General features: G+C 49.7%; 3 protein-coding genes across 4 annotated transcripts in view; 2 read left to right on the forward strand and 1 right to left on the reverse strand.

Moving 5' to 3' along the window:
- Positions 1 to 1096: 1096 nt before the first annotated feature.
- STRC (stereocilin) lies at positions 1097 to 17602 on the forward strand. The gene is given in 29 exon segments (XM_008582536.1): positions 1097 to 1135; positions 1422 to 2232; positions 2321 to 2345; positions 3240 to 4506; positions 5471 to 5533; positions 5632 to 5742; positions 5912 to 6078; positions 6263 to 6449; positions 6581 to 6696; positions 6961 to 7093; positions 7428 to 7610; positions 7909 to 7947; positions 8130 to 8297; positions 8451 to 8516; positions 9000 to 9125; positions 9492 to 9550; positions 10340 to 10463; positions 10578 to 10690; positions 12534 to 12669; positions 13085 to 13281; positions 13460 to 13550; positions 13772 to 13928; positions 14733 to 14902; positions 15690 to 15845; positions 16237 to 16379; positions 16563 to 16711; positions 16973 to 17070; positions 17166 to 17313; positions 17514 to 17602. Coding segments are annotated over 29 exon segments (5331 nt in total).
- A 367-nt stretch (positions 17603 to 17969) lies between these two features.
- CKMT1B (creatine kinase, mitochondrial 1B) lies at positions 17970 to 23535 on the reverse strand. 2 transcript variants are annotated; one of them, XM_008582537.1, is made up of 9 exons: positions 23189 to 23532; positions 22367 to 22565; positions 22069 to 22164; positions 21460 to 21681; positions 21228 to 21313; positions 20985 to 21108; positions 18941 to 19075; positions 18611 to 18736; positions 17970 to 18218 (listed from the first exon to the last, which is right to left on the reverse strand). In XM_008582537.1, exons 1-9 carry the CDS (start codon positions 23335 to 23337, stop codon positions 18102 to 18104), a joined length of 1254 nt encoding a protein of 417 aa, XP_008580759.1. In that variant the 5' UTR covers positions 23338 to 23532; the 3' UTR covers positions 17970 to 18101. The 2 variants fall into 2 exon arrangements, with proteins under 2 accessions (XP_008580759.1, XP_008580760.1); XM_008582538.1 differs by lacking the exon at positions 18941 to 19075 and having other exon boundaries at positions 23189 to 23535.
- A 3182-nt stretch (positions 23536 to 26717) lies between these two features.
- The window catches only part of PPIP5K1 (diphosphoinositol pentakisphosphate kinase 1), a 48362-nt gene continuing 48281 nt past the window's right edge, over positions 26718 to 26798 (forward strand). The window contains exon 1 of the mRNA XM_008582540.1: positions 26718 to 26796. The gene's annotated coding sequence lies outside the window, so the exon portion shown is untranslated. The remainder of the gene's footprint in view (positions 26797 to 26798) is intronic.

Raw genomic sequence — 26798 nt, forward strand, 5'->3', positions numbered from 1 at the left:
GAGAATGGGAGAAGAATTCTAAGGAAAGAAGGACAGAATAAAGGTTTGGGTGGATCCTCAGTGTTGAATTACTGTTTAGAGTTGGTATCAAGTAAAGGCCTTTGGGGAGATAGAAATAGGGGATGGGAAAGACTTCTAATCATGACCAGACCAGATTATTTGTTTGTTTGTTTTTGTTTTTTTCAGTGGCTGGCCAGTAAGGGGAACTGAACCCTTGACTTTGTTGTTACAAGGCTGCGCTCTTACCAACTGAGCTACCTGGCCAGCCCCCAGACCAAGTTATCTTGAATGGGATCTTTCTGATCCATGAGCAGTTCTGTGTGTAGGGGAAGTAGCCCCCTTGCACAGTGATTTAATCTGGTTTGTCTCTTCTCAGCTCAGATTTTCTATAAGGCTTTCACCTAGGCCACAGAGAGAGAGCCAAAGGGAAAATCCAAACATTTGAATGGCCTAATGAGCAAGTCACATCTCTCTGAGTCTATTTCCTTGCCCCTAAGTTGAAAGGTTTGGTCTGTATGATCTCCGGGGTCCTGCCCAGCTTTTAACATTTTGTGATTCTGGGTAGTGAATCGAAAGCAGCTCCCCTCTTTGTAGAACTAGAACTCTGTCTTCATTTCTCTTTTGTTTATACCTCGCTGCCCAGTTCCTTTCTCCTAGGTCCTCTTTATTCCTCAATTTCCTCAAGTCCTACTTACCCCTATCTCCTTTGTATCCTCTTTGTTTTCTTATAAGTTTCTGCAGACCCCCAGATTACACCCCTGGTCTCCAGTTCTCTCTCTCCATGTCTGCCTACTCCTTTCTGTATCCCTGGCTCCTAATTCAAGCTATCTCCCTGGGTTCCTCCAAGGGCCCCCTGAAATCCCCTATCATTGGTCCCTCTCACAGAAGCACAGCCTTCTCTAGAGCCAAAGGATCAGATATTCAGTGGCTCAGATGACAAACCTGCTGTCAGGTTACAGATATTGTTTCCTGAAAGACCACACTCTAGTGTCAGTGGAGACTTAGGCTGCCTGCAGTGACCTGCCCTCACCTGGCTATCCCACAAAAGGTGAGAATAACCAGAATTCACCTCTAGTACCAGTGATCACCTGGAAACATGGCTCTGAGCCTCTGGCCCCTGCTGCTGCTGTCCTGTGCAGGTGAGAGGATCAGTGAGCAGGTCTGGGGATTAAGGAGAGGGTTGCTAGAAAGATACTTAAGAATGCAGAGGTTAACCAGTTAGATAAATGGTAAAGGGACGAGGAAGAGGAGCAGAGCCTGGTGCTAAGGTAAAAAATAAGGATTTAGAAAGCAGGCCAAGACTTACTGTAGGTCAATGAAAGGGGCTTGGCTCACCATCCCCTCACCTCATCTTTAGATCCAGGCAGGGAATTGTACTCAGGGGCAGGTCTGAGTTTGGGCTCTAGGTTCCTCCCCATTAGTGACTTCTGGTTTCCCTTCTTACAGTGACTCTGGCCCCTACTGGGTCTCAGTCCCTGGACCCTGATCTCTCCCTTTTGAAGTCATTGCTCTCCACTCTGGACCAGGCTCCCCAGGGCTCCCTCAGCCACTCACGGTTCTCTGCATTCCTGGCCAACATTTCTTCTTCCTTTAAGCCTGGGAGAATGGGGGAGGGACCAGTGGGAGAGCCCCCACCTCTCCAGTCTCCTGCCCTCCGGCTCCACGATTTCCTAGTGACACTGAGAGGCAGCCCAGACTGGGAGCCAATGCTAGGGTTGCTGGGGGATGTGCTGGCATTGCTGGGACAGAAGCAGACTCCTCGGGACTTCCTGATGCACCAGGCAGGTGTGCTGGGTGGACTTGTGGAAGTGCTGCTGGGAGCCTTAGTTCCTGGGGGTCCCCCTGCCCCTACCCGGCCCCCATGCACCCGTGATGGGCCCTCTGACTGCGTCCTGGCTGCTGACTGGTTGCCTTCTCTGCTACTGCTGTTAGAAGGCACACGCTGGCAGGCCCTGGTGCAGGTGCAGCCCAGTGTGGACCCCACCAGTGCCACAGGCCTTGATGGGAGGGAGACAGCCCCTCACCTTTTGCAGGGTCTCTTGGGTTTGCTTACCCCAACAGGGGAGCTGGGCTCTGAGGGGGTTCTTTGGGACGGTCTGCTACGCACAGTGGGGCCCCCCCTCAATGCTGCCTTCCAGGAGGGGCTGCTCCGTGTCACTCACTCCCTGCAGGATGAGGTCTTTTCCATTCTGGGGCAGCCAGAACCCGATGCCAATGGGCAGTGCCAGGGAGGTGAGTGCTGCCAGGGATGGGGCTGGGAGGTGCCAGGGCAAGAAGGATGAGATTGGGGCAGTTCTATCCCTTACTCTTTCCCTCCTAGGTAACCTTCAACAGCTGCTCTTATGGTAAGTAACAGGAGACCAATTCTGTGGGATTGGGCCTGGGAAATCTGGAGAGCTGAAGGCATCAACCTTCAGAGCTAAAGAGAAAACTGATGAGAGGAGTATGGCTTAGTGTTTTTGGAGTGTGATTGCTTGGGTTGGTGTCCCCACTCCACTTCTTCCTAGACATGTGACCTTGGACAGTTTACATACTCTTTTTATGCCTCAGTTTCCTCATTTGTAAAATAAGAATGATAATATTAGCTACTGCAGAGTTGTTATAAAGGATTAAATGAGTTGATAGTGTATGTGTAAACCACTTAGAACAGTGCCTGGCACATTGTGATTATATAAATGTTAGCTAATAAAGATGGGTTATGGTAAAAAAAAAAAAAAAAGGAGAAGACTGAATTCCTCCAACCTCTTACTCTTTCAGTACAATAGTGCCAGAGGACAATTAGACAAATTCAGTTGCTGGGCAGATTTCTTGATACGAGGCCTATCAAGGATTGTGTTTAAGCTACCTAAGACCATATAAATGAGAAAGAAGGAATCAGGTAGACAGAAGGGAGTCCAATTGGGGCTGCTCCGAGGTGATTTTGTGCCTTGGGAGGACAGATCTTTCTCCTCTTTCCCCCATCCCAGCATTTAAACCAGTAATGCCTATGCTCTCAGGGACCTCACTTTTGGAAAAGCCTAAGCTTTCCATGCCCCCCCTTCAGGGCTCTGGGCCAGGTCAGAATCTATAGCTGGAGGAAATGTGCACTGACCAGATCCTGCCTGCTCCTTCCTCTGCACCCAGGGGCGTCCGACACAACCTTTCCTGGGATGTCCGCAGGGCTCTGGGCCAGGTCAGAATCTATAGCTGGAGGAAATGTGCACTGACCGGATCCTGCCTGCTCCTTCCTCTGCACCCAGGGGCGTCCGACACAACCTTTCCTGGGATGTCCAGGCGCTGGGCTTTCTGTCTGGATCACCACCCCCACCCCCTGCCCTCCTCCACTGCCTGAGTACGGGTGTGCCTCTGCCAAGGGCTTCCCAGCCCTCAGCCCACATCAGCCCTCGCCAACGGCGAGCCATCTCTGTGGAGGCCCTCTGCGAGAACCACCCAGGCCCAGTACCACCCTACAGCATTTCCAACTTCTCCATCCACTTGCTCTGCCAGCACGCCAAGCCTGCCACCCCACAGCCTCCTCCCAGCTCCGCTGCCATCTGCCAGACAGCTGTGTGGTATGCAGTCTCATGGGCACCAGGTGCTCAAGGCTGGCTACAGGCCTGCCATGACCAGTTGCCTGATCAGTTTCTGGATGCAATCTGTAGCAATCTCTCCTTTTCAGCACTGTCCAGCCCCAACCGCCGCCTGGTAAAGCGGCTCTGTGCTGGCCTGCTCCCACCCCCCACCAGCTGCCCTGAAGGCCCACCCCCTGTTCCCCTCACCCCAGAGATCTTCTGGGGCTGCTTCTTGGAGAACAAGACTCTCTGGGCTGAGCGACTATGTGGGGAGGCAAGTCTGCAGGCTGTGCCCCCCAGCAACCAGGCTTGGGTTCAGCATGTGTGTGAGGGCCCCACCCCAGATGTCACTGCTTCTCCACCCTGCCACATTGGTCCCTGTGGGGAACGCTGCCCAGATGGGGGCAGCTTTCTGGTGATGGTCTGTGCCAATGACACCATGTATGAGGCACTAGTGCCCTTCTGGCCTTGGCTAGCAGGCCAGTGCAGGATAAATCGTGGAGGTAATGACACTTGCTTCCTAGAAGGCCTGCTGGGCCCTCTTCTGCCCTCTCTGCCACCACTGGGACCATCACCCCTCTGCCTGGCCCCTGGCCCCTTCCTGCTTGGCATGCTATCCCAACTGCCACGCTGTCAGTCCTCTGTACCAGCCCTTGCCCACCCCGCACGCCTACACTATCTCCTGCGTCTGCTGACCTTCCTCCTGGGTCCAGGGGCTGGAGGGGCTGAGGCCCAGGGGATGCTGGGTCGGGCCCTGCTGCTCTCCAGTCTCCCAGACAACTGCTCCTTCTGGGATGCCTTCCGCCCAGAGGGCCGGCACAGCGTGCTGCGGACAGTCGGGGAGTACTTGGTACAGGAGGAGCAGCCAACCCCACCGGGCTTTGAACCCACTTTCTGGTATGAGCAAGATGGATCTACTGGTATGAGCAAGATGGAGCTGCTGGCCTGCTTCAGCGTGAGTGATTTGGCAGGGTTGGAAGCTGAAACAGGGAAGGGCCTCCAGGGGAATTCCTCTAATACTGAGAGGTAGTAGTATAGTGTAGTGGTTTAAATATACAGCTCTATAGTCAGACAGGGTTGGATTCACATCTTAGTTCTGTGACCAATCTTGGACAAGTTATATAACCTTAATGAGCAATACTTTTCTCTTCTCATCTATAAACTGGAGGTAATAATGGTACCATTCTTTTAGGATGGTTATAAGCATTACATTGGACAATACATACTGTAGGCTTAGCACAGTGTATGATACATAAAAACATAATAAATGTTATCTCATTCTTTCAGACTCTTTGGCTCTCCCCCTTTCTGCTCAGAATGGAAAGAATCAAGTTAGAGTGCTCTAATTCTCTCCCTAGAGAGTGAGAATTGGAGGCTGGCAGAATATGGGAAGATAAGGCAGGAATAAGAAAGATTCGGGGGGACCACGTATTAGAAGACTTTGGTTCTAGATTCAACTAAGCCAGAAATTAGTGTAATCCTAGGCAAGTAATTTAATTTAGCTTTTCTGGGCTTTCTGAATGAAGGGGCTAGAGTACGTTAAATACTATTTATTCATTGAGTGCCTGTATGTGCAAAGCACTCTGCTAGGTTCTATAGGGTATATAAAGATTCCTTACTCCATGTAAGGGCCCACATTTTTCAGCTCTGGGTCCAGTGAGATGGAATTAAATAGACTTATAGTGATTTGTTTAATGTCTACGAGTATTTATTGAGCCAACTATGGACCTGGCATGGGAGAGGATACAGGAGAAATTAGTGACATAGTCCTTGATTCAAAGGAGCTTAATATCTGAAGAGATACATATTATCATTAGATGAAGGACATCATCACAGCAAATGGAGTTGGAATGCCTGGGGAAGCTGCAGGAGGGACAGAGAAGACAGCTCCTTTGGCATCTTATTTTTCTTCCCACCAGCCAGTGCTTTGGGATCTGCTCCAGAGGGAGAAGAGTGTCTGGGCCCTGCAGATTCTAGTGCAGGTAACAGGTGGGGAGGGGCATATAGATGAGCTGGGTGGCAACCATGGCCTGAGGTCCCTGCCTACTGAGGCCATACATGCCATGACCTCCTATTCCAGGCATACCTGCACATGCCACTGGAAAATCTCCAGCAGCTGGTGCTTTCAGCAGAAAAGGAGGCTGCTCAGGGCTTCTTGACACTCATGCAACGTTCCTGGGCCCAGTTGCAGGTGGGCATAGAGGAAGAGGGGAGCAAGGGTGGAGGGAGAATCTAGGGATCAAGGGCACCTGGAGCCTAGTGTTCAGAGGGCTCATCTTAGTGGGAGGAGGAACTTCATAGAGGAGATGGCAAGGATACTAAGCATTTCCAAAGCCAGCATCCATTTCTTGCCCCCACAGGTACCACCATCGGAGGAACAGGCCCTGGGTCGCCTGACAGCCCTGCTGCTCCAGCAGTACCCACGCCTCACCTCCCAGCTCTTCATTGACCTGTCACCACTCATCCCTTTCTTGGCTGTCTCTGACCTGATGCGCTTCCCACCATCCCTGTTGGCCAACGATAGTGTGTAAGGTTCCTGCACCACTCCTCCTTCTGTCAGGGTCACGCCAATCCCATCCTCCTAGAGCGGCCTCATCCAGAGCTCCTCTCTATTAAATCCTTCCTGAGAATATCCTTCCTGTCCATGACAGAGGGCCAGGGGACAACAGTTTGGAACAAGGCAAAGGGTTAAGACCTATTACTCTCCTCAGCCTGGCTGCCATCCGGGATTACAGCCCAGGAATGAGGCCTGAACAGAAGGAGGCTCTGGCAAAAAGACTGCTGGCCCCTGAACTGTTTGGGGAAGTGCCTGCCTGGCCCCAGGAGCTGCTGTTGGCAGTACTACCACTGCTTCCTCATCTCCCTCTGGAGAACTTTCTGCAGCTCAGCCCTCACCAGGTATGAGAATCATCCTCTTCACTTGATTGGCTCATCTGCTAGGTGGGACAGGAATCAGTGGCATGTCTCCTAGTGGGCCCCACCCCACAAGTGTCCCACAGTGACCCCCTAGCTGACCGTTCCCATCTCAGATCCAGGCCCTGGAGGATAGCTGGCCAGCAGCAGGCCTTGGGCCAGGGCATGCCCGACATGTGCTGCGCAGCCTGGTGAACCAGAGTGTCCAGGATGGCAAGGAGCAGGTGCGCAGGTGAGTGGCTATGGGATTGGTGACCAAGGCCAAGTGGGAGAGGTAGAGAGAAGCTGCCGTGGTCTAGGGTTGGCATCCTAGAAAGAAAAGGGCAAGAGAGTAGGCAGTGGTCCCAGGCAGTGTAGGGCTCCAGGAGAGAGGTCTATATATGGTGCTCAGGTTTCTAGTTTAGTGGTGAGAGAGCCTACTCCATGTACCCACATAGTCCCTGCCTTAGTACTAGCCTCAGTGACCACACAAAGGCCAGCTTCATGCCCTCCTCAGGCTTGGGCCCCTCGCCTGTTTCCTGAGCCCTGAGGAGCTGCAGAGCCTGGTACCCTTGAGTGATCCCATGGGGCCGGTAGAACGGGGGCTGCTGGAATGTGCGGCCAACGGGACCCTCAGCCCTGAAGGACGGGTGAGCCCCTTGGCACAGACCTACAAGACTCCAGGATTACCCTAACATATCAGCCAAGCCCAAGCACAGTGGTGCCAGCCCCCCATCCCGCCTCTGCCACCTTCTTTCCTTACTCCATGGCTATTCTTATCTGTTACCACCTCTTCTTGGCCCTACCCCATCTGGTCTATGGTACCCAAATATATGCTTTGCTATCTTGAACTTAATCTACTCCACTCTTATCACTAGTTCCACGCCCTAGCCCAGGCCCTGGGAAATCCAGACATGGGATTAGAAAGGAAATTCAAGGTTCATCTGTTTTTTCTCTCCAGTCCTAAACCTTCTTTGGTTACAGGTGGCATATGAACTTCTGGGGGTGTTGCGCTCATCTGGTGGAGCTGTGCTGAGCCCCCGGGAGCTGCGAGTCTGGGCCCCTCTCTTCCCTCAGCTGGGCCTCCGCTTCCTGCGGGAGTTGTCAGAGCCCCAGCTTAGAGCCATGCTTCCTGCCCTGCAAGGAACCAGTGTCACACCTGCCCAGGTAGGCCTGTCTCACTCCTTGGCATCCACTCTCCAGCTCCTGGAGTCCCAGTCAAGAGAATCATATTCAAGGATACCATCAGCCCCTCCTTTTCCTGGATAAGCACTAGAGGTGAATCCTGTCCCAAGGAGGACTCCCTCATTCCCATTCCTCAGATCAAGAAGGATCCTGAATTAGGCTGATCACTGGGGTGGTTGAGAGGGAGCTGGAAGTTTTGAAGAGCAGGCCCTTAGGGACCTGCTTAGGACTTGGCTGCTAGGAACTGAGAGCTGTTCTTTCCTGTCCCATCCCAACACAGGCTGTCTTGCTGCTTGGACGGCTCCTCCCTAGGCATGATGTGAGTAGCAGTAGCTTTTCAACATCCCCTGGGAGTTCTCTGTCCCCCTTTTCCCTGGCTCCTACATCTGCCCCCTCCTTCTTTTCAGCTCCCCTTGTACCTGTTGCCTTGCTGCACTGTGATTGTTTTCTTCCCCATGACCCTGTCCCTCTTCTTCAGACCTCTTCTCTCTTGCTCCTCAGCTGTCCTTGGAGGATCTCTGCTCCTTGCACCCTCTGCTGCCAGGCCTCAGCCCCCAGACACTCCAGGCCATTCCTAGGCGAGTTCTGGTTGGAGCCTGTTCCTGCCTGGCCCCTGAACTCTCACGCCTCTCAGCCTGCCAGACCGCAGCGCTGCTGCAGACCTTTCGGGTATGAGAGTAGCAGGGTGGATGAGACAATCAGGGATATGGACTCTGGTTGGGAGGAAGGCAACTTCCTTGTGGCCAGGGAAGGCCTCCCATGCCTCCCCACTGCATTCCACACACCAAAACATACACACAGATACCACCAATTCTCATGCAGGTGAAAGATGGCGTTAAAAATGTGGGTACAACAGGTGCCGGTGCAGCTGTGTGTATCCCTGGTCAGGTATGTGTGAGAGCTCCCAACTGAGCTCCTCTCCTTGTTCCAGGGCAGTTTCACATGGCTGGTGCTGCCTTTCACACTTCCCCTGCAGTGGTCCTGAGAATTCAGGTTAGCTCTGTGCCTATGTAGATATTAACTCCCAGTTTCAGATGCAGGACAGCATGACCCACATTGTCCTTGAACACCAAAGCCAGAAGGGCCTGAGAAATCTTCCAGGCCAACCACCCTGCTTTCATATGAAAAGACCAAGCCTCAGAGAAGCTAAGCAATTTTTATTTAGTTTATCAGGTGCCAACTAGCAGCAACTTTTGACCACAACAGCCTTCTATGTGAGGGCTCTTAGATGTTCATTGCTACAGTGGCAAATGCCATTCCACTCCTATCCTAGCTTTGGTCCCTTTCTGCCCCCATGGTTCCTCTTCTCTGAGGGCTGAGTCCAGACCCTCTCACCTGTCACTACACTGGTACACCCATCACCACCAGCAGCCCATCCCCACCACCTGGCCAGACTGCCTGCTTCCCCTGCTCCCATTAAAGCTGCTACAACTGGACTCTGCAGCTCTTCTGGAGAACCGAAGGCGCTACCGAGAATTGCCCTGGTCTGAGCAGCAGGTAATTCTCCTCATGTAACCTCAGAACTTTCAATCTCTTTCACCTCCTTTACCCATGCCTCAGCCCTATTTGACAATTTATCCATAGTATCACTTATAATGTGACTTGCTTTGCTCTTTCTTTTTCCCTCCTCCCTATTTCTCATCTCTCTCTCCCTTTCTCTCCCTTTTCCTTTCCTTCTCCCTCTCCCTCTCTCTCTTCCTCTGTCTCTCTGTCTCTCTCTCTCAGAGAGGAATGGGCATTTGGGAGAGTGGGAGGCTGGTGGGGCCCACGGAGTGGAGAGCCAGGACTGGGCCCAAGGCATCTTAGGTCCTTGGGCAATATCTCTGCTGGGAAGTGGCTCCTCTTTCTTTTTCTCTCTTGTAGGCACAGTTTCTCTGGAAGAAAATAGAGGTGCCTAACAACCTGACCCTCAGGAATCTGCAGTGAGTAACTTGTGTTGAGTAGTAAGTTTGTTAGTTAATAAACTAACATTTATTGAATACTTACCATATGCCAGGTGCCATGTTATATGCAATTGGGAATACTGGGATGAATGACACATAGTCCCAGCCTCGTTTTCCTGGCTCCGCCTTCCTTTTCCCTCCTGCCCTTCCATAGTGCCATGCCTATCCTGACTAGAGTGATGGGACTCAGAAGACCTGGGTTCAGATCCCAGCCCTGTCACCTATTCGTGCTCTTCGGCAAGTCGTTTAACCTAAGCTTCAGTTTCTCTTTTGTAGAATGAGAATTAAAATAGTACCTACCTCATAAATAGCTATTGTGAAGATTAAATGAGGTAAGGCATATAAGGTATTTAACAGTGCCTGGCCCAGTCTAAACTCTGAATAGACATTTGCTATTATTACTTTAATTCAAGTTGACTTCAGAACCACTGGCCAAACAAGAATAAGTAGGTGTCACCTTACCTACACCCATAGTAAAAGAACCATGGGCTTTAGAATCTAAAGACATGGCTCTAGTCTCAGTTTACCACTCTTCTAGTAGAATGATGCTGGGAACCTCACTTGACCTCTTTAAGTCTTTATTTTCTTCTTTGATAAACAGCAGTGATGTTTTGGGGAGCCAATGAGAATATCTATGTAAAAACATTTCTTGAGCTTTAAATTACCATAAATGAATATCTGTACTTGTGTTGAGAGTGCTGATATCAAAGAGCAGACAGGCTGTATAGCTTGTGTTGAATGAACATCTACCCACTCATGCACCCACAGGGATCTGGGCACTCTGGCAGGCGGCATGTCCTGTGAGTTTCTGCAGCAGATCAGCTTGGTGGTAGATTTCCTTGAAGTAGTGCACATGATCTATCAACTGCCCACTGGGGTTCGAGGGAGCCTGGTGAGAGGGGGTACTTGGGCATTAGTGGGAGAAGGGAGGCTGGGACCCTGGGTGCAGAACCCAGCCCCCACGCTCAGCTCTGTCCTGACCTTGCTTCCCTACCTTGTCCGACAGAGGGCCTGTATCTGGGCAGAGATACAGCGGAGGATGATAATGCCAGTGCCAGAGTTGACAACCCTGGGGCGAGAATTGAGTGGACTGGATACCAGGTTACTTCTGGACTTACCGTAAGTCCTATGGCTGGAGATACTGGATCCTCAGGAAGCTAAACCTGGGGTAGATGGTCTGCCCTTAGGAAATGCCCTAGCGGTGATGGTTTTCTGTGTGGTAGTTCCTTGACATCAGTTGTAGCCAAAAACAGAGGATTTTATTCAAAGTTTCTCTATGTATTGACTGGTTACCAGAACATGGCCCCAGCATGTGACAGCTGAGGGTGGCAACACTGTGTTGTGACCTGCCAAGTGATCTTGCTATAACCTAGGCCACATTAATAAAGATAACATATCTGAAATAAAGGAGGCATTGGTCCAATTCTGCCCCAGAGGATTGTAGTCTGTCTAGGGCGCTGTGTTTTCAGTGTGTTCAGAGGAGTAGATAATGAGAAAATATTGGATCCCTATACCAGCAAGCTGCCAAAAAAAAAGTATTTAAAAAAGAGAAAGTATGTAAAAAATGTGATATAAGCCTTCAAATACAAAGGGCTATTAGATTTCTAAGTAGAAATTTCTACTTAGTAGAAATTAGATTGGCATATTTCTGAATGACCCCCTTGGGCAAGACTAGGATTAATGAATGAAAATCAGATTTTTGCACAATATCAGAAAAATAGAGCTAGTGAGTTCCTGGTCATTGGAGCTATTGAAACCTAAGCTGGATGGCCTATGGCAGGAATGTTGTAGAGCTGATTCAAGTATGAGTTGTGGGGAGAGAAGACTAGATGAATCTATGGCTCCTCCCAGCCCGGAGATTATGAGTATCTCATTATATCCTGCTTTTCCCATTTTATCTGTACCTCCTCTCTGACAGAGTAGGCAAAGGCTGGTGTCATAGTCTTCCTGGGGATGTCAAAAGCAGTTGACCCCATCCTTGCATTCTATAAGCTTTTCCACAGTTCTTGAAAACTCAGCCCAGTTCCAGAATTGGCAACCCTAGATAGAGTACAGGATGCCACTTCTGATTTCTGGGCAAAGGGGCTTTTGTTTTGTAAATGCCATTCAAATCTGTTTAAATATGTTGTTTCTCTGAGATAACTTAGAATCCCAAGGGCCTGGACAAGGTGAAAGATCCTGGACCATGAGTTGGAAAATGTGAATCCCTCATCTGTGAAAGAGGGATTAAAAAAAATGCCTGTCTTATCCCAGGTCTTGTGATAAGGATCAAATGAGATATCAGCTGAAAGAACTTTGTAAATTGTATAGTGCTGTACAAATAAGAAGGGACCTCCTCACAAGTAGAGGAGGGGTGGCCCTGTGGAAAGAACAGGAATTGGGAGTAAGCCCCCACCATTTGATCTCTGTGAATGTCAGTTTTCTAATCTGTAAAATGGGGAAATGTTTTTTTTTTTTTTTTCCTTTTTTGGTGACTGGCAACGGATCGCAACCCTCAGTGTCGCACCCATACCGGACCGGGACCGGCAACGGGATCGCAACCCTCGGTGTTGCTCCCGCACCTCGCTCAGCCAGTGAGCGGCCGGTCTGTATGTGGGATCCGAACCCTCGGCGGGAGCGCTGCCGCGCTTCCCAAGCGGTGCACTGTAGCAGTGCGCCACCGGGCCGGCCCAGGAAATGTTTTAATGGTACTTAATATTTGGAGCTTTTCAGTCTGTTAAATAAGGTAGGATTGTTTATTATTTCTTTTCAGGAAAAGTAGAAATATGCCACTCCCTTTATTCTCTCCCTTCGAGCACAATGGCAGGAATTGGCTCTGGAGCTGTTTAACATCAGTTTCTGTCCAGAGTCGCAGGGTTTAGTCTGGTGTTACATCTCGTCTGGAGAATGGGGGGTTCTGTGGTCCCTTCTCAACTTGGCTCAGTTCTGACTGAGTGTCCCCATTGTCGAATTGCTATAATAGGGTCCAGTTGATGGACAGACTGTCCAATGAATCCATTATGTTGGTGGTGGAGCTGGTACAAGGAGCTCCAGAGCAGCTGCTGGCACTGACCCCACTCCATCAGGCAGCCCTGGCAGAGAGGGCACTACAAAACCTGGTAAGAGTTCGCCCTACCAGACTCAGATATGCTGCTCTTGGGCAATTCTTGCCCCTCATACAATGCTCTCTGACTGTCTTCTAGGCTCTATCCCCCACTTCTTGTTGCCAAACATGTTCCTGTTTATAATGCTCTAGCCCCTAGATCTGCCTCTGGGTTCTATTCCTTGATAACCTGCTTCATATTTCTTGTCCCTATCCCTTGGAGTCGAAATTCCTTGGATTCCACCTCCTAGTCTTTCTGCCTGCTTCTGTCTGGGCTCATTGTTTAAGAAAGTGAACAAAGGCAATGAACATCATAGGGTGCTCAGATGGGAGCAAGAGGGAGGGAAGGTCAAGGGGCTTGGTATCTTGATCAGAAAGTCTGGTATGCTGAGTCAGAGGTGCATTGTCCTAGGACTGATGCCCTTCTCTAGGTTGCAAAGGAGACCCCAGTCTCAGGGGAAGTGCTGGAGACATTGGGCCCCTTGATTGGATTCCTCGGGAGAGACAGCACACGACGGATTCCCCTACAGATCTTGCTGTCCCATCTCAGTCAGCTGCAGGGCTTCTGCCTAGGAGAGACATTTGCTGCGGAGTTGGGATGGCTGCTGTTGCAAGAGCCTGTGCTTGGGTATGGACCTTCAAGAACTTCAAGTACTAACTAATTCCACCCTAACCCTTCAACCACTATCATCAGTGGCAGTTCCTTGGAGCCCTGTGTCCCCAATCCTAGCATGTCCTCTTTTCCCCTTCCTTTTCCTCACAGTACCCTCAGTTCCTCAGACCATGATCTTCTTCCTGTCCCCCAGGAAACCAGAATTGTGGAGCCAGGATGAAGTAGAGCAAGCTGGACGCCTAGTATTCACTCTCTCTACTGAGGCTATATCCTTGATTCCCAGGGTGAGGTGAAGGAACGAGGCAGGGAGTAAACACATAGAAGGGACTGGTGAACTTGTTATGGGGACCTAAAGCCAAGGAGGTTAAGGGCAAAGGATGTGAAGCCTGGATCTGGGGGACAATGCTAAACAGAGATAGGATTTTGGAATTACAGCTGTACAGCTGTAGCAGCTGGCACTGCCCTTGTCCAGGTCTCCCTACCCTACTTCTATGTTTCCATGCAGGAGGCCTTGGGCCCAGAGACCCTGGAGAGGCTTCTAGAAAAGCAGCAGAGCTGGGAGCAGAGCAGAGTTGGACGCCTGTGTGGGGGGCCACAGCTTACTCTCAAGAAAGCAGCCCTGGTAGCTGGGGTTGTGCAGCCAGGTGCTGAGGATCTTCCAGGTGAAACTACCCAAATACTTGTGTGTCCTGCAGTGTGTGCAGGAAAGAGTATCAAACAATGCAACCAGACATCTGGGCTATAGGTGTACTATGCCCTTTGAGCAGGTTCATAAAACTTCTGCTCTGTGGGCTTGGGTTTTCTAATCTATAAAGTGAAGAGGTTAGAAGGATGATCTTCAATGTCTCTCCTAAATCTTGGTTTCAATAGCTCTGGGATTTTATAGCCTATTGAGTTTTTAGCCCAGAACTCCCCATTTTCCTTTCTTATCTCTGTTAATAGCTGACTCATCTCTAGCTTGGCTAAGTGTAGAGTTCTCTTCTGGGGAGATCCTTAGAAGGAAGGGGACCTGTGGGGATTCTAATCCAGCTCTGCCATTAAATCACTGGGCAACCTCCTCATTCTTCCATCTATAAAATGAGGGACTTGTCCTCTCCAATCACTTCTTGTGCTAATATCTTCTGAACCCTGTAAATCTCACCCTGTAATAATCTATCTCCCCTTGCTAGTCAAACTGCCCCATCCTCCAAAGTTGGAAGGGTCATTCTATCTACATATATCTCTCTTTCCATAGTTTTTTTTGTCTTTTTCGTGACCAGTAAGGGGATCACAACCCTTGGTGTGGTGTCGCCTGCACCACGCTCAGCCAGTGAGCGCACTGGCCAGTCCTATATAGGATCCGAACCCGTGGCGGGAGCGTCGCTGCGCTCCCAGTCCCGCACTCTCCCGAGTGTGCCACGGGGCCGGCCCTCTCTTTCCATATTTTAATGCTACACTGATCCCCTGGCCCTGCCTTCCTTCTTCAGAACCTGTGCCAAATTGTGCAGATGTACGGGGGACATTCCCAGCAGCCTGGTCTGCAACCCAGATTGCAGAGATGGAGCTCTCAGACTTTGAGGACTGCTTGGCACTATTTGCAGGAGACCCACAACTTGGGCCTGAGGAACTACGGGCAGCCATGGGCAAGGCAAAGCAGGTTAGAGATGGAAAAGGCAATTGGGGTTTGAGGTGGAAAAACATGAGGAAGTTGGTTGGGTGTGATGAAGGACACAAGGGAATGGAGAGTTGGGTGAGAGGTGATAGAAATGGGACAAAAGAGTTAGTGGGTTTGGATCACAAGTTGGAGGTTAGAGGGGATAAATATTGAGGAAAGGGAGCTAGTACAATGGATAGAAGGACTAGAGTAGTGGTTCCCAAATTTTAGTGTGAATCAAAATTATCTAGGGAGTAGGTTTTAAAAATGCTGATGCCAGGATCCCATGCTAGATTGACTGAATAACAATCTCTGAGGATGGGATCTGGGTATCTGCAGGCAGGCACCTCTGTGGAGTCTGGTACACATATGAGTTTAGAACTCATTGACTAGGGTTTGCTCTTCTTTCCTACTGAGACTTTAGGGTCTTTCTTTTTTTTTTTTGTCTTTTTCGTGACCGGTAAGGGGATCACAACCCTTGGTGTGGTGTCACCCGCACCGCGCTCAGCCAGTGAGCGCACCGGCCAGTCCTATATAGGATCCGAACCCGTGGCGGGAGCGTCGCTGCGCTCCCAGTCCCGCACTCTCCCGAGTGCACCACGGGGCCAGCCCTAGGGTCTTTCAATAACACCTTAGTTAACTCTCTCATTTTATAGTTGAGGAAACGAAAGAAAAGGCAAATGATTTGCCTAGAGTTACACAGCTAAGGTCAGAGGCAAGACTAAGACCCAGCATTCTGACTCCCAGTCCAGGGCTTTTTCTATTCACATTGTTTTTCTCTTTCTCCTAGTTGTGGGGTCCCCCCCAGGGATTCCGTCCAGAGCAGATCCTACAGCTGGGTCGGCTCTTAATAGGTCTAGGAGAGCAGGAACTACAGGAGCTGATCCTGGTGGATTGGGGAGTGCTGAGCACCCTGGGGCAGATAGATGGCTGGAGCTCCATCCAGGTAACACCTTCCCTTCTCCCTACCACTCCTCAAGCATCCATCCCACAGACCCAGTCCTCTAGGTCATTTAAAGCCCCCCAAATTTTTTCCTGTGACCCTGCCTGACCATTCTTTCAATCTTTTCTTAGTACTGAATACTAGTGACCTTAGGGACTCTAAGCCCTGGACACATAATACTTTCTCCTGTCTCTTTTCCCTGAGACCTTCCCTTCCTTTATCCCTTTTTTTTGGGGGGGGGGGGTCTTCAACCTTCCCTATGGCTGTTGGATATTCAGGTCTTAATAATAAAAGAACATAATCCAGCAGCACTTATCACTTCCCTAATCACTTCCCCATCCATTAATTCCCCGTGACTTCTCTCCTTATCCTGTGTCCCCCACCCCCACTCCAGCTCCGGGTTGTAGTCTCCAGTTTCCTAAGGCAGAGTGGTCGGCATGTGAGCCACCTGGACTTCATTCACCTGACAGCACTGGGTTACTTACTCTGTGGACTGAGGCCAGAGGAGCTACAGCATATCAACAGTTGGGAATTTAGGTCACCTGTGGAGGGGGGTGTGGGTAGTGATACTGAGATGAAGGATCACTGGGGAGGGAAGGATCATGAAGGAGTGGTCCCATGAAGGAGGAGAACTCATTTGAAGCTCTCTTTCCCTGTCTCATGACCACAGCCTCTACCACTGAAGCTGAATCTTCTCCCTTCCTTCCCACTCTCCCATAGCCAAGCAGCTCTCTTTCTGGGCAACCTGCATCTCCAGTGCTCTGAGAAACAATTGGAGGTTCTGGTCCAGCTCCTTGTGCTGCCTGGTGGCTTTGGCCCAGTTAGTAACTGGGGGCCTGAGATCTTCACTGAAATTGGCACAATAGCAGGTGGGGAAGCTGGGCCACTGCTAGTGCTAGTTGCGAGGGTTTGGTTTCCACACCATGGGTGGACTGGGTGGAGGACTACCCTGCAATCCTTAAGGTGGGGGTCTGAAAAGGCATTTAGGTAAGGGGCTGGAGGTGTGTTGGGGAATGTCTATGGTAGGGTCCTTTTGGAGTAGTTGGAGGAGGAGTTCTATAGGCTTGAAGAGAAGGGGGAAGGCAAGTCCAAGACAAGTGTTTGGATGCCCATTCCACTTGCTTCAATAGCTGGGATCCCAGACCTGGCTCTTTCAGCACTGCTGCAGGGACAGATCCAGGGCCTTACACCTCTTGCCATTTCTGTCATCCCTGCTCCTAAATTTGCTGTAAGTATTGGTGAACTGGGCTCTGGGGTGATCACAGGAGAGCCAGAGCCCAACAGGGGCTACATGGATGCACTGATTCCTGCCCCCACCCCCAGGTGGTGTTTAGCCCCACCCAGCTATCTAGTCTCACCAGTGTTCAGGCTGTGGCTGTCACTCCTGAGCAAATGGCCTTTCTGAGTCCTGAGCAGCGACGAGCAGTTGCATGGGCCCAGCATGAGGGGAAGGAGATCCCAGAACAGCAGGGTGAGTTCCTGTCTACACAGCTTGACCTTCAATCTCCTGATTCAGAACCTGACCCCTAACTTGGGGCTGTCTGGCCCTTAGAACCCACCCAGGGAGATCCCTGGAGTTAATGGGTCTACAGGCAGAGAGCTGGTTTCCAAGTATCAATGGCTCCTGGGGACAGAGTTGTGATATTCCTCTCATTCCCTGTTTCATTATAGGTCGAAGCACAGCCTGGCGCCTCCAGAACTGGTCACAACCCTCCTGGGCCCTGGCATTGACCATCAGCTTCCTTGGCCACCTGCTATGAGCCTGTCTCTATAGCTGAGGGAAATTGTTGGAGAGAAACCTTAAGACAATGAATAAAGTGCAAATAGAAATGCATGCTAATTATTCTCAGGAAGCTGAGGAATATGGATAAAATGCTAATCTTTCCACCCACCTGAGAATCAGTGTTCCTGGCATGCCATATCTGGAGTCTCTTTCCATCATAAATAACCCCACTGCCTCTTTTCATTTCCCGGAAGCTGCTCCCTCTTCAGCCCACCATTCAAAATAACACAGTCTGCTAGAGCATAGCAAGGAGTCTTTACTGGGATGGAGGCAGGGGATGGGGGACAGGTCTAGGGAGGAAGCTGCTCCCTCTTCAGCCCACCATTCAAAATAACACAGTCAGCTAGAGCATAGCAAGGAGTCTTTACTGGGATGGAGGCAGGGGATGGGGGACAGGTCTAGGGCAAATAGAATGGGCCATCATTAGAATAGGCAGAAGTCCTGGAAATCTTGAGTCATCTGCTGGGGATGGGACGTTAATGCTTGTTGTGGATGAGAGGTGCAGGGATGCGGATATCCTGTCCTCTCTCCAGGCGCCGTTCACAGTCAATCAAATAGTTCACTCCATCAATAACCAGCTGCACCAGCTCCACCTGAAGGATACGAATTCTTGGTTTTTTTCCCTCAGAATCTGAGTTTCTTTCTTTAGCAATAACTGACTCCGAGAACTCATTTCCAATTGCCTCCCCACTCAATCTGAATTCCATTTCACATTCTATTCTGTTCCTGAGGCTCACTCATTGTTATCTTTTTTTTTCTTTTAAAGATGACCGGTAAGGGGATCTTAACCCTTGACTTGGTGTTGTCAGCACCACGCTCACCCAGTGAGCTAACTGGCCATCCCTATATGGGATCCAAACCTGTGGCCTTGGTATTATCAGCACCACACTCTCCTGAGTGAGCCACGGGCCAGTCCTCACTTGTTGTTATATCTCAACCCCCACAAACCTATACCTCTCCTCACCCTAATCCCTTAGGATCTCACCTCTGACTTGCCCAGTCGGTCCAAATTAGAGATGTCAAAGACGCTGCCTGTGGCAGCAGTGTCTACTCCTCCAGTACCACGCTTTTGGAGTCTTAGGTTCTCCAGGATCTTTGGGAAGCGGTTATCCTGGAGGGGAGATAGGGATTGGGGGCAGGTTCAATAGAGGCAGAGACAGGTCCTACCCAAAAGAACCCTGAACCTGCTAGAAGCTCTTTGCCCTGACCCTTTAGCCACAATAGGTTGGCTCCTTTCCAAAATGCCCACTGCCTCCCCATCCACACACACCCCTTTCCTCACTGACACCCCTCTCTAACTCCATAATTCCTTTACTTTGCTCAGCAGGGGCAGTTTGATATGCACTCCTGCCCGAAGTCCAGTGCCCAGGTTAGACGGACAGGTCAAGATGTATCCCAAACGCTCATTCCACATGAACTCCCAGCCACGCTCTTGGATCAGCCGCTCCACCTGAGTCCACAAAGGTTCTGTTAGTGAAAAATCAGGGATATGTGGACCTTCCCTTAGCTAAACCCACAGGAAACCTAGGAATATGTCTAGAACCAGAAAATTGGGTGTGCATGAATAACACTTTTTTTTTTTTTAATGAAAATGGTTTGTTATCCACGCATGCAAGGTCATTTTGATGTTGCAAAATTATGATGCAATTATAAGTGTATAATGATGAGATCGTGGGAAAATATCTTGTGTGTGGAAGAAAAGAAACTTGAAGGGGTGATGCATTAATGATGATCTAGGGAAATGAACAGAGGTGGTAAACTAAACTGAGAAAGGATTGATTATTCAATGATTCTGCATGCTTCTGTTATCTCTGCTTTGCTAATGAGCATAGAGCTTGGAAGGGTCCTTTCAGACAGAAAATGAAGGCATAAATTTTGTAACAGGAAGAGGCAGGAGGTCTTTCTGTTAGTTGTGGAAGAGTACATGGGAGAAAGCAGAAAGAAAGGTGAAAACAGAGCAGAAAAGCCAGATTCATAGGTATGTGTGTGAGAGAGAAAGAGGGGCATGGAAAGGGTATTTGTGTTTCATTTAACTATCCTAATCATGAAGATGACTATTAGAGTTGAAGAGACAGGGGATCTTCCAGAGCAATGGATACAAAAACCACTACCCAACATGAGTAAAGGTGACCCCATTTATAGGTCAGAAAGAACCATGGTCTAGGGAGATATCTTACATTCTTAACATAGGGAATGTAGAATAATAATGCAGCTAACATTTATTGAACAGTAACTGTGGACCAAGTACTTTCCTCCATTACTTCACTTATTCCGCACGACACCCTAAATTGTAGGGAATCTTATTATCCCAATTTTATACATGAGGAAACTGAGGCATATAACTTAAAGAGTACTTCCCTACCCACTCATAGTCAGAATATGTTATCAATTACTTGCCCAAAATAATAGAAACTTCCCAGTGGGAATCTAAAAGACGAGCTTTCTTTCTTTGCAAAATGGAACTGTACATATGAGAACATACAGTAAGAACTGGTTTTATGGGGATTTCTAATGTAGAGTTGATTATGGAGACCCAGTCCATATAGGGTTGAGGATTCAGTTCAACCCAACATCTAGAGCTACACATTTTGGAACTTGAGCCATTCCATCCTTCACCTTCTCCAATCTCTTTCCCATGCTCAGCATAAAGCCTAGACATGATACTTTAGCAAGAATGACAGAATCCAGTCAAGGCCTACCTTGGCTCAGAACTGGGTGGTTACATTAGAATCATGAACACGCAGATCTCTCATCCTCTACTTTAATCCAGGCTCAGATGTTTTTCCTATCTGTACACCTTACCATCCCACACCACATACCCCAGGCATTGACCTGTTATCTCATTTATTCCTTCTTTGCATTATCTGGCAACTGCTTTATTTACTTCCTTAGGTTCCTGATATTCTTTCACTCCTCCTATTTTTAGAATGGCTATATGTCCTGGTTTTCCCAGGACAGTCTGGTTTATACTTATTGTCCTAGAGTGATTAATGGTGATCCTTTTTACTATCAGAAGTGTTCTGGGGGCTGGCCCAGTGGCGCACTGGAGAGTGTGCTCGCTTGGGAGCACAGTGGCGCTCCTGCTGAGGGTTCGGATCCCATGTGGAGACCGGTTCCCGCTCACTGGCTGAGCGCGGTGTGGGCGCAACACCGAGGGTTGCGATCCCGTTGCCGGTCCCTGGTACGGGCGCGACACCGAGGGTTGCGATCCCGTTACCGGACAGTAAAAAAGACAAAAAGGAAAAAAAAAAAAGAAGTGTTCTGGGTTGGTTGATAAATTATATGGTTAATCTACTTATGGTACTCTTTGGTTTCCCTTATGTCCTCCCACCTAGCTCCCCTATACACTCTTCTCTAACCTCTTTGAGGCCTCGGCAGAATCTTTCAAACACTCTTTTCATGTTGCCACCCTTCTCCATGGAGATGACCCGTGTATGATCCTCCTCATTCACCCAGATCAAGAAGCTCTTCTCATTGTTGTGCCTGAGGGCAGGAGAGAGGGAAGGACAAAGATCAAGAAGCAAGGCAAAAATTGGGGGAGATAGAGGGAAGAAAGCATTTATGGGTGCATGGGGACAAAGAGGTAAGGAGTAGCCTCATACCAGATTCCACGAGCATCTGGCCAGTCTCGAGCCATTCCTGCTGCAGTCAGTAATGGCGACACAGGCTTATCAAATAGAAAGTGGTCCTGGGGAGAATAAAGGGACTTACGTTAAGAATCCTCATGGTAGTCCCTGGGCCTCTCAGAACCTATCTATCTCATCTTTCCCACCCCCCAATCCCCCAGGTCTTTTTTCCATCTGCTCCCCACACCCAGCTCTCAAGGCCTCTCACATCGATCAGCTGCTGCTGTTCAGCCTCTGTCATCTCACTGAGCCTATAGTAACGTCCAGCCAGGTCACCCTTCAGGCCACTCAGTGCATCCACCACAACACGTTCCACTTCTCGTCGCTCTGCCCTAGTGCAGGCTGGAGGCAGACTGAGTCCCCGTATACTTCGGCCAGTTCTGACTCTCGATGACAATACATACCTCTCATCAAAGTAGCCAGAACGGATCTGGGGGATAAAATAAATGAATATAAGTCACAGAAACTCAGTGGGAACTGAGGGCCTTTGGGGAAGGAGAAACCCAACGGATTAGAGGGCTCTTTGTGCATTCCTCCTGAATGCATTGGAAGGAAAGGCCCATTGGGAAAACACTTGAACTAAAGGGGACAATGTAGGCCCTTCCCTGAACTACCCACTTTGGAGCATGGTCATTCTCATCCACCCTCTCTTCTTCATATCTGCTGCTCCTTAAGATAGGGTTATTTCTCCATATCAAGATTAAAAGCTAAGCAGTATACTGACCAGGAGTCAGGAAATAATCAAAGTGAAGGGACTGGAGATACAGAGTGTTATACACAAGGCAATACAAAATCAGAAGTGGAACATTTGATCCACCTTACTGGCATCCAGGTCAGTGGTGTGCTTCATTGTTCGGGGGTCATATCCATTGTGCCGCTCTTGGATCACAGGATCAAACAGGTCAGCAAATACCTGGTGGGGAGTTAAGAGGCGGAGGTGGTTAAGGAGAGGGAATCCCTCTCTAGACTTCAGTTGTGGATTGATTTCACTGGGTCAGAAACTTGAGTACAGATGGTCCAGAGTCTTGAGGGAAAGTGAGGGGTCTTTAGGGGAAGGAGTTGGGATTACTGGGAAGATGAGTTGGATCACCAGGAAGACTCTGGGGGCCCCCTACCTCATAGGTCTCCTCATCTCCAGCCACCATGCCCACAGTCTTGATGAAGGGGTGGCCAGGGTTGTCCACGCCAGTCTGGATACACTGATCTAGCGTCCAACCAGTGGGTGTGGTCTTGTCGCAGAGCCGAGCATAGACTGCTGGGGTCAGGTGACTGGCCATGCAGTTGTTGTGCTTTCGGAGGTCTGGGTACTCAGCGCTGGGGAGGGGGTACCCAGTAACCATGGAGGGAGGGCACAGAGCCTTGACTTAGTGCAGTCCACTGGAAGCTGTCCAGTTAGCCATGTTTGGCTTTAGTCCGTGGGAGGAGGGGGGAATTAGAGAGAGGCTAAACCTTGGTAATCTCTTTAGGGACTTTCAGGGTCTATTCTTCCCCACAGATCTAGCTGCCTCTGGCTGGCCAGCAAAATTCTCCCAGACCTGCTTAGTTCTTTCCTCCCATAAACACATTAGGGATGGGGGAAGGGAAAGCCTAAGGAGGGGAATTCAGGAAATGGGGGAGAACAGCAGGAAAAGGAGATGGAGGAGAGCTAAAAGGATATTCCTGATCTTCCAATTAGGGAGTTGAGCCATGGGTGCTGCTAGATCTCCTAGGGCCGAAGCTGGTCTTAAGGGCAGGTACTGAGGGATACAGGTCCCCCGGAATGCTCTTGCTTCGTGGTTTTGGCTCCCACCCCCTCCCCACTGAGGTCTCCAAACTGTACATCCCCCCAGCTCCAGGGCCTTCGCGATCATAGCCCTTCTCTGTTGCCCGGGTTCTCATCTCTACCCCTACGTTCGTTCCCATCACCACCTGCCCCCCTGCGCCTCAGGCTCTGATACCTTGGGGGATACAGCCTCCGTCGTTCACTGGCAGCTCGTACAGGTTCCGGGCGGAGCAGAAACCCAGCGGCTAAAGACCCAGCTCCGGCCAAAGCCAGAAGCCTAAGCCCTGGGCGGGCAAACAGCAGACGGGAGAAGGGACCAGCCATGGCTTGGTGGTCCGGCTACAGGATCCGGGAGCAGGAGCTGTCACAAGACAGGAACGGGGAGGGAGGATGCAACCAGGGAGACTGAGAACCGGAGCTGGGTTTGAGGCTGGAGCCGATATGGGGGTCGACGTGGAGGCTGGAGCCGGAGTGGGAGCCGGTAACAACCTGACTGCAGGAGAGGCGCAATGAGCTAGTGGCTGGCGGACGGGCGGAGGAGAGGGAGGCCCGAGCCGCAGTCTCCAGGGGTGGGGCTCACACAGGCCCCGCCTTCCCGCCTGCCAACGCGCTAGGTGTGCGGGGGCGGGGGGGGGACAGCACCCGGCCAGGTAATTAGGGGGATCCGAGATTTACACCTCTAAGGCGGGATGTAGGCCCACTCGGGATGAGGCCGTACAGATTTCAGCACCAAGTCGAGGACAGCACCCACCGGGACTAGCGAAATCCGAACACCCTTCCGTCAAGCCCCCTCGGTTTAATACGAAACCCGATCCCTCTGCTCTGTGGGTGTGAAAGGGTGACATTGCCCAACCTCTTCTCTGCTTTCGGCCAGCCCCAGCAACATCTCCGTCTTCCCAGAGAAGGTGGTCGCGGGGAAATCGCGGAACAAACACAGATACCAGAGGAAGACACGGAGAAAGCACAGGGTTGGAGGTAGACACTGGGAAAAACACTAGCCGGCTCAAGGTCACCTTTTCCTTAGAACCAGGAAGAGGACCAAGGCTTCTACCTGCCACACCTGTGCTCTCCTCCCAAGGTTGAGAAAGTATTCCCCGAGAGGAATCAGGGAAATATTAACTCTTACCCCATTTATGCTGTGTCCCTCACTCCCACTGTGCCCCCAAGTCTGAACCCCTGCTATTTTCTGCCTCCACTTTTTATGATCCCCTACTTTTTTTTTTTTTTTGCCTCTCCCACCCTCCTCCCCATCCCCTACTTTACCTTTGATCTTTTACTTCTCTTCCTCTCTTCCAGGATCAGACCTGTTTGCTGCTCAGAGGACTCTCTCTGAGTATTCTCTGCAAGCTTGCCTACCTGTTGGTTGCACTGGGTGTGGGGCCGGGGTTGGGCAGGGAATGTTTAGTTTCCTCTTCCTCCTCTACCTCTGTTCCCTGTCTGTAGCTCCTAGTTCCTGGGCTGGAGGGGAATATAAAGTGAGGTGAAGGGTGTGGTGAAATGACTGGGTGTGGGAATGAAACAGGCAGGTACAGGTTTCCAGGCACAACATATGTTTCTTCTCTTGGCTCCCTAATGCTGTTTAATCTGGAATGTAGAGGTGAGTGGTGTCCAAGGGCATAAGGTCACCTGGGAATCTTCACCTTCCTCCTGATCGCCTCTCCTCCTCTCTCTCCTCATAAAGTGCATATTCAGGTTTGAGAGGTCTTTAATTCCACAGCTCCAAGTGTGACCTGACCTTTATCCTGGCAGGAAGAAGAATGAATGCTGGAGTTGAAATAGGAATGTGGAGCTTCAGTGGGAAGGGCCAGTTAAGGTGGAGTAGACATGGTGGCACTAGTCCCTTTCCTCAGCTGTCCTGGTGTACCCACAGAACAGTAAGATTGGAAATCTTAGGAGACAGTATTTGGGAAAGAGAAATTCCCTTTATATCATTTCTCTCACCCCACTGATGAGACCCCACCCCACCCTATACTCTCATTCCCTTCAGGCCTCCCTTGTGTGAAGAAGGTAGGCCTTCCAATCTCCCTCATTTGTGAGTATTCGTAGAAGCCATTCACCTCTCTTTTGGGCCCATCACTTAACTCTTTCTCCTGGTAATACAGCAATCATCAGAAAGCAGATAGAGTTCTGCAGCTGGAGTGTGGTCACTCTTGGAAAGATGGAAAATTTTACCTGTGTTGTGGGGGTTTATGATCTAGGTTAGAGAGTAGCCATAAGTAAGTATTATTTCTTGGAATGGTGTAATTTACCCAGATAAAGGAGGGAGCTAATATTCCAGAGCAGTAGGGTTGTTATTTGATTGAGAGGGTGGTTACTAAGATTAAGGAGATAGGGGGCAGGAAGAGAGAATTACAGAAGGGGAAATAAGACAGCCAGAGGAGTAGAGAAATTACTCAAGTTTAGGGAGTAGCTGCCAAAATTTGAATAATAGCTCCACTGAGAAAACACATGTATTTGTGTACTTTTCTTATTCCTTGTGAGGTCTGAGAGACACATGATGTATTAATACTCATTTAAAAAAATTATCCTACAGTATATGGGACGTAATCAACATATATGGTATTTGATTTATTTAATATTATTATTGTCAATAATATATAATGTTTTTAAAGGATTTCACAATTGCAAGGGACTTTTATATGTATTATTTCATCGAATTGAATTGGACTGTTCCAGTAGTTGACTAGGGACAGAGCCCACATTTTCAAGGGGATAACAAGAGAAGTTAAATACCTGGAAGATGCTGTAATAACTTGTTTGAAGGATTGGAGTGGTGGAGGGGGTATGAACCTGAGCATGTGCGAGGGAAGCATATATTCCTCTTAAAGCCAGTCCTTAGAATCATCTCTATCTCCATTCAGGAGGCTTTGGGGATCAGTACAATGAGACACCTGACTGGAAAAGTGGCAATATCGCTAAGGTTGCAGAGAAGAAACAGGAAACTTGGAACTGTCTTTATCAGAGAAACCCAAGTGAAGATGCAAGGATAATAATAAGAACAATACAAATATATACAAAATGCTTTTACAGAAACAGTACCCTATAAACTAGGTTTTTAATCCCATTCTTAACAGATGAGAAAAATGGAGGCTCTGGGAAGTTAAGTGTCATGCCCAAGGCTGCATAGCTATTAAAGGTAAGCCCAGGATTCAAACCCGGCTTTGGTTCCAAGTCTGGAGGGTAGAGAAAAGGCAGGGTGTGGCGACAGGAATCCACTTGTCCAATCTTCCATGTCCATCCATTTTCTTGTCTCCTCTACAAATATGTCTCTATGTTCCTTCCCTTAACTTTCTCATCCGCTTCTGTCTTTGTCTCTGTTTTCCTTTTCCGTCTCCCTGTCATTCCTGTTTACTCCTGTTAACATTTTCAACCTACATTTATTGGATCTGTACGTAAATCATACCCCGTTTTGTCTTACAAAACTAAGAGAAGACCTGGTTTTGTTCTCAAGGAGGTGCAATGGCATAAACTCTGCCTCTTCCTCTGCATCTTGTTCCCTCATCCCCACCCGCTTCGGCTTACTGGAACGTCTCTGTCTAGACCAAGTATCTGGACTGTGGCGACGCAGTAAGAAATCGGAGGAAGGGGAGCATCAGGTTGCATTGCCCCCTATAGCCACTAGAAGTCACCCTCCTCCTCGCAGAAACGCCGGCCAACGCAGCCTGATTGTTGCTGGTGCGCGCCCTCCGCTGATTGGTGGCACGGCAGAGAAGTCGCGCTTTGATTGGGCCGCTGTCAGGTGTCGCTGCCGGCAGGTTCGGCTGCGCGAGCAGAGGGAGGCGGGT

This window comes from Galeopterus variegatus, unplaced genomic scaffold (genome assembly GCF_000696425.1).
Source record: "Galeopterus variegatus unplaced genomic scaffold, G_variegatus-3.0.2 Scaffold2665, whole genome shotgun sequence".
Lineage (NCBI taxonomy): Eukaryota > Metazoa > Chordata > Mammalia > Dermoptera > Cynocephalidae > Galeopterus > Galeopterus variegatus.

Coding starts and splice junctions, on each gene's coding strand:
- CKMT1B (XM_008582537.1), bottom strand. CDS start 23,337: ATGGCTGGTCCCTTCTCCCGTCTGCTGTTTGCCCGCCCAGGGCTTAGG. Junction 21,682..22,068: donor CTGACCTGGATGCCAGTAAG/GTGGATCAAATG, acceptor TTTATCCCCCAG/ATCCGTTCTGGCTACTTTGA. Junction 18,737..18,940: donor AACTGCCCCTGCTGAGCAAA/GTAAAGGAATTA, acceptor TCTCCCCTCCAG/GATAACCGCTTCCCAAAGAT.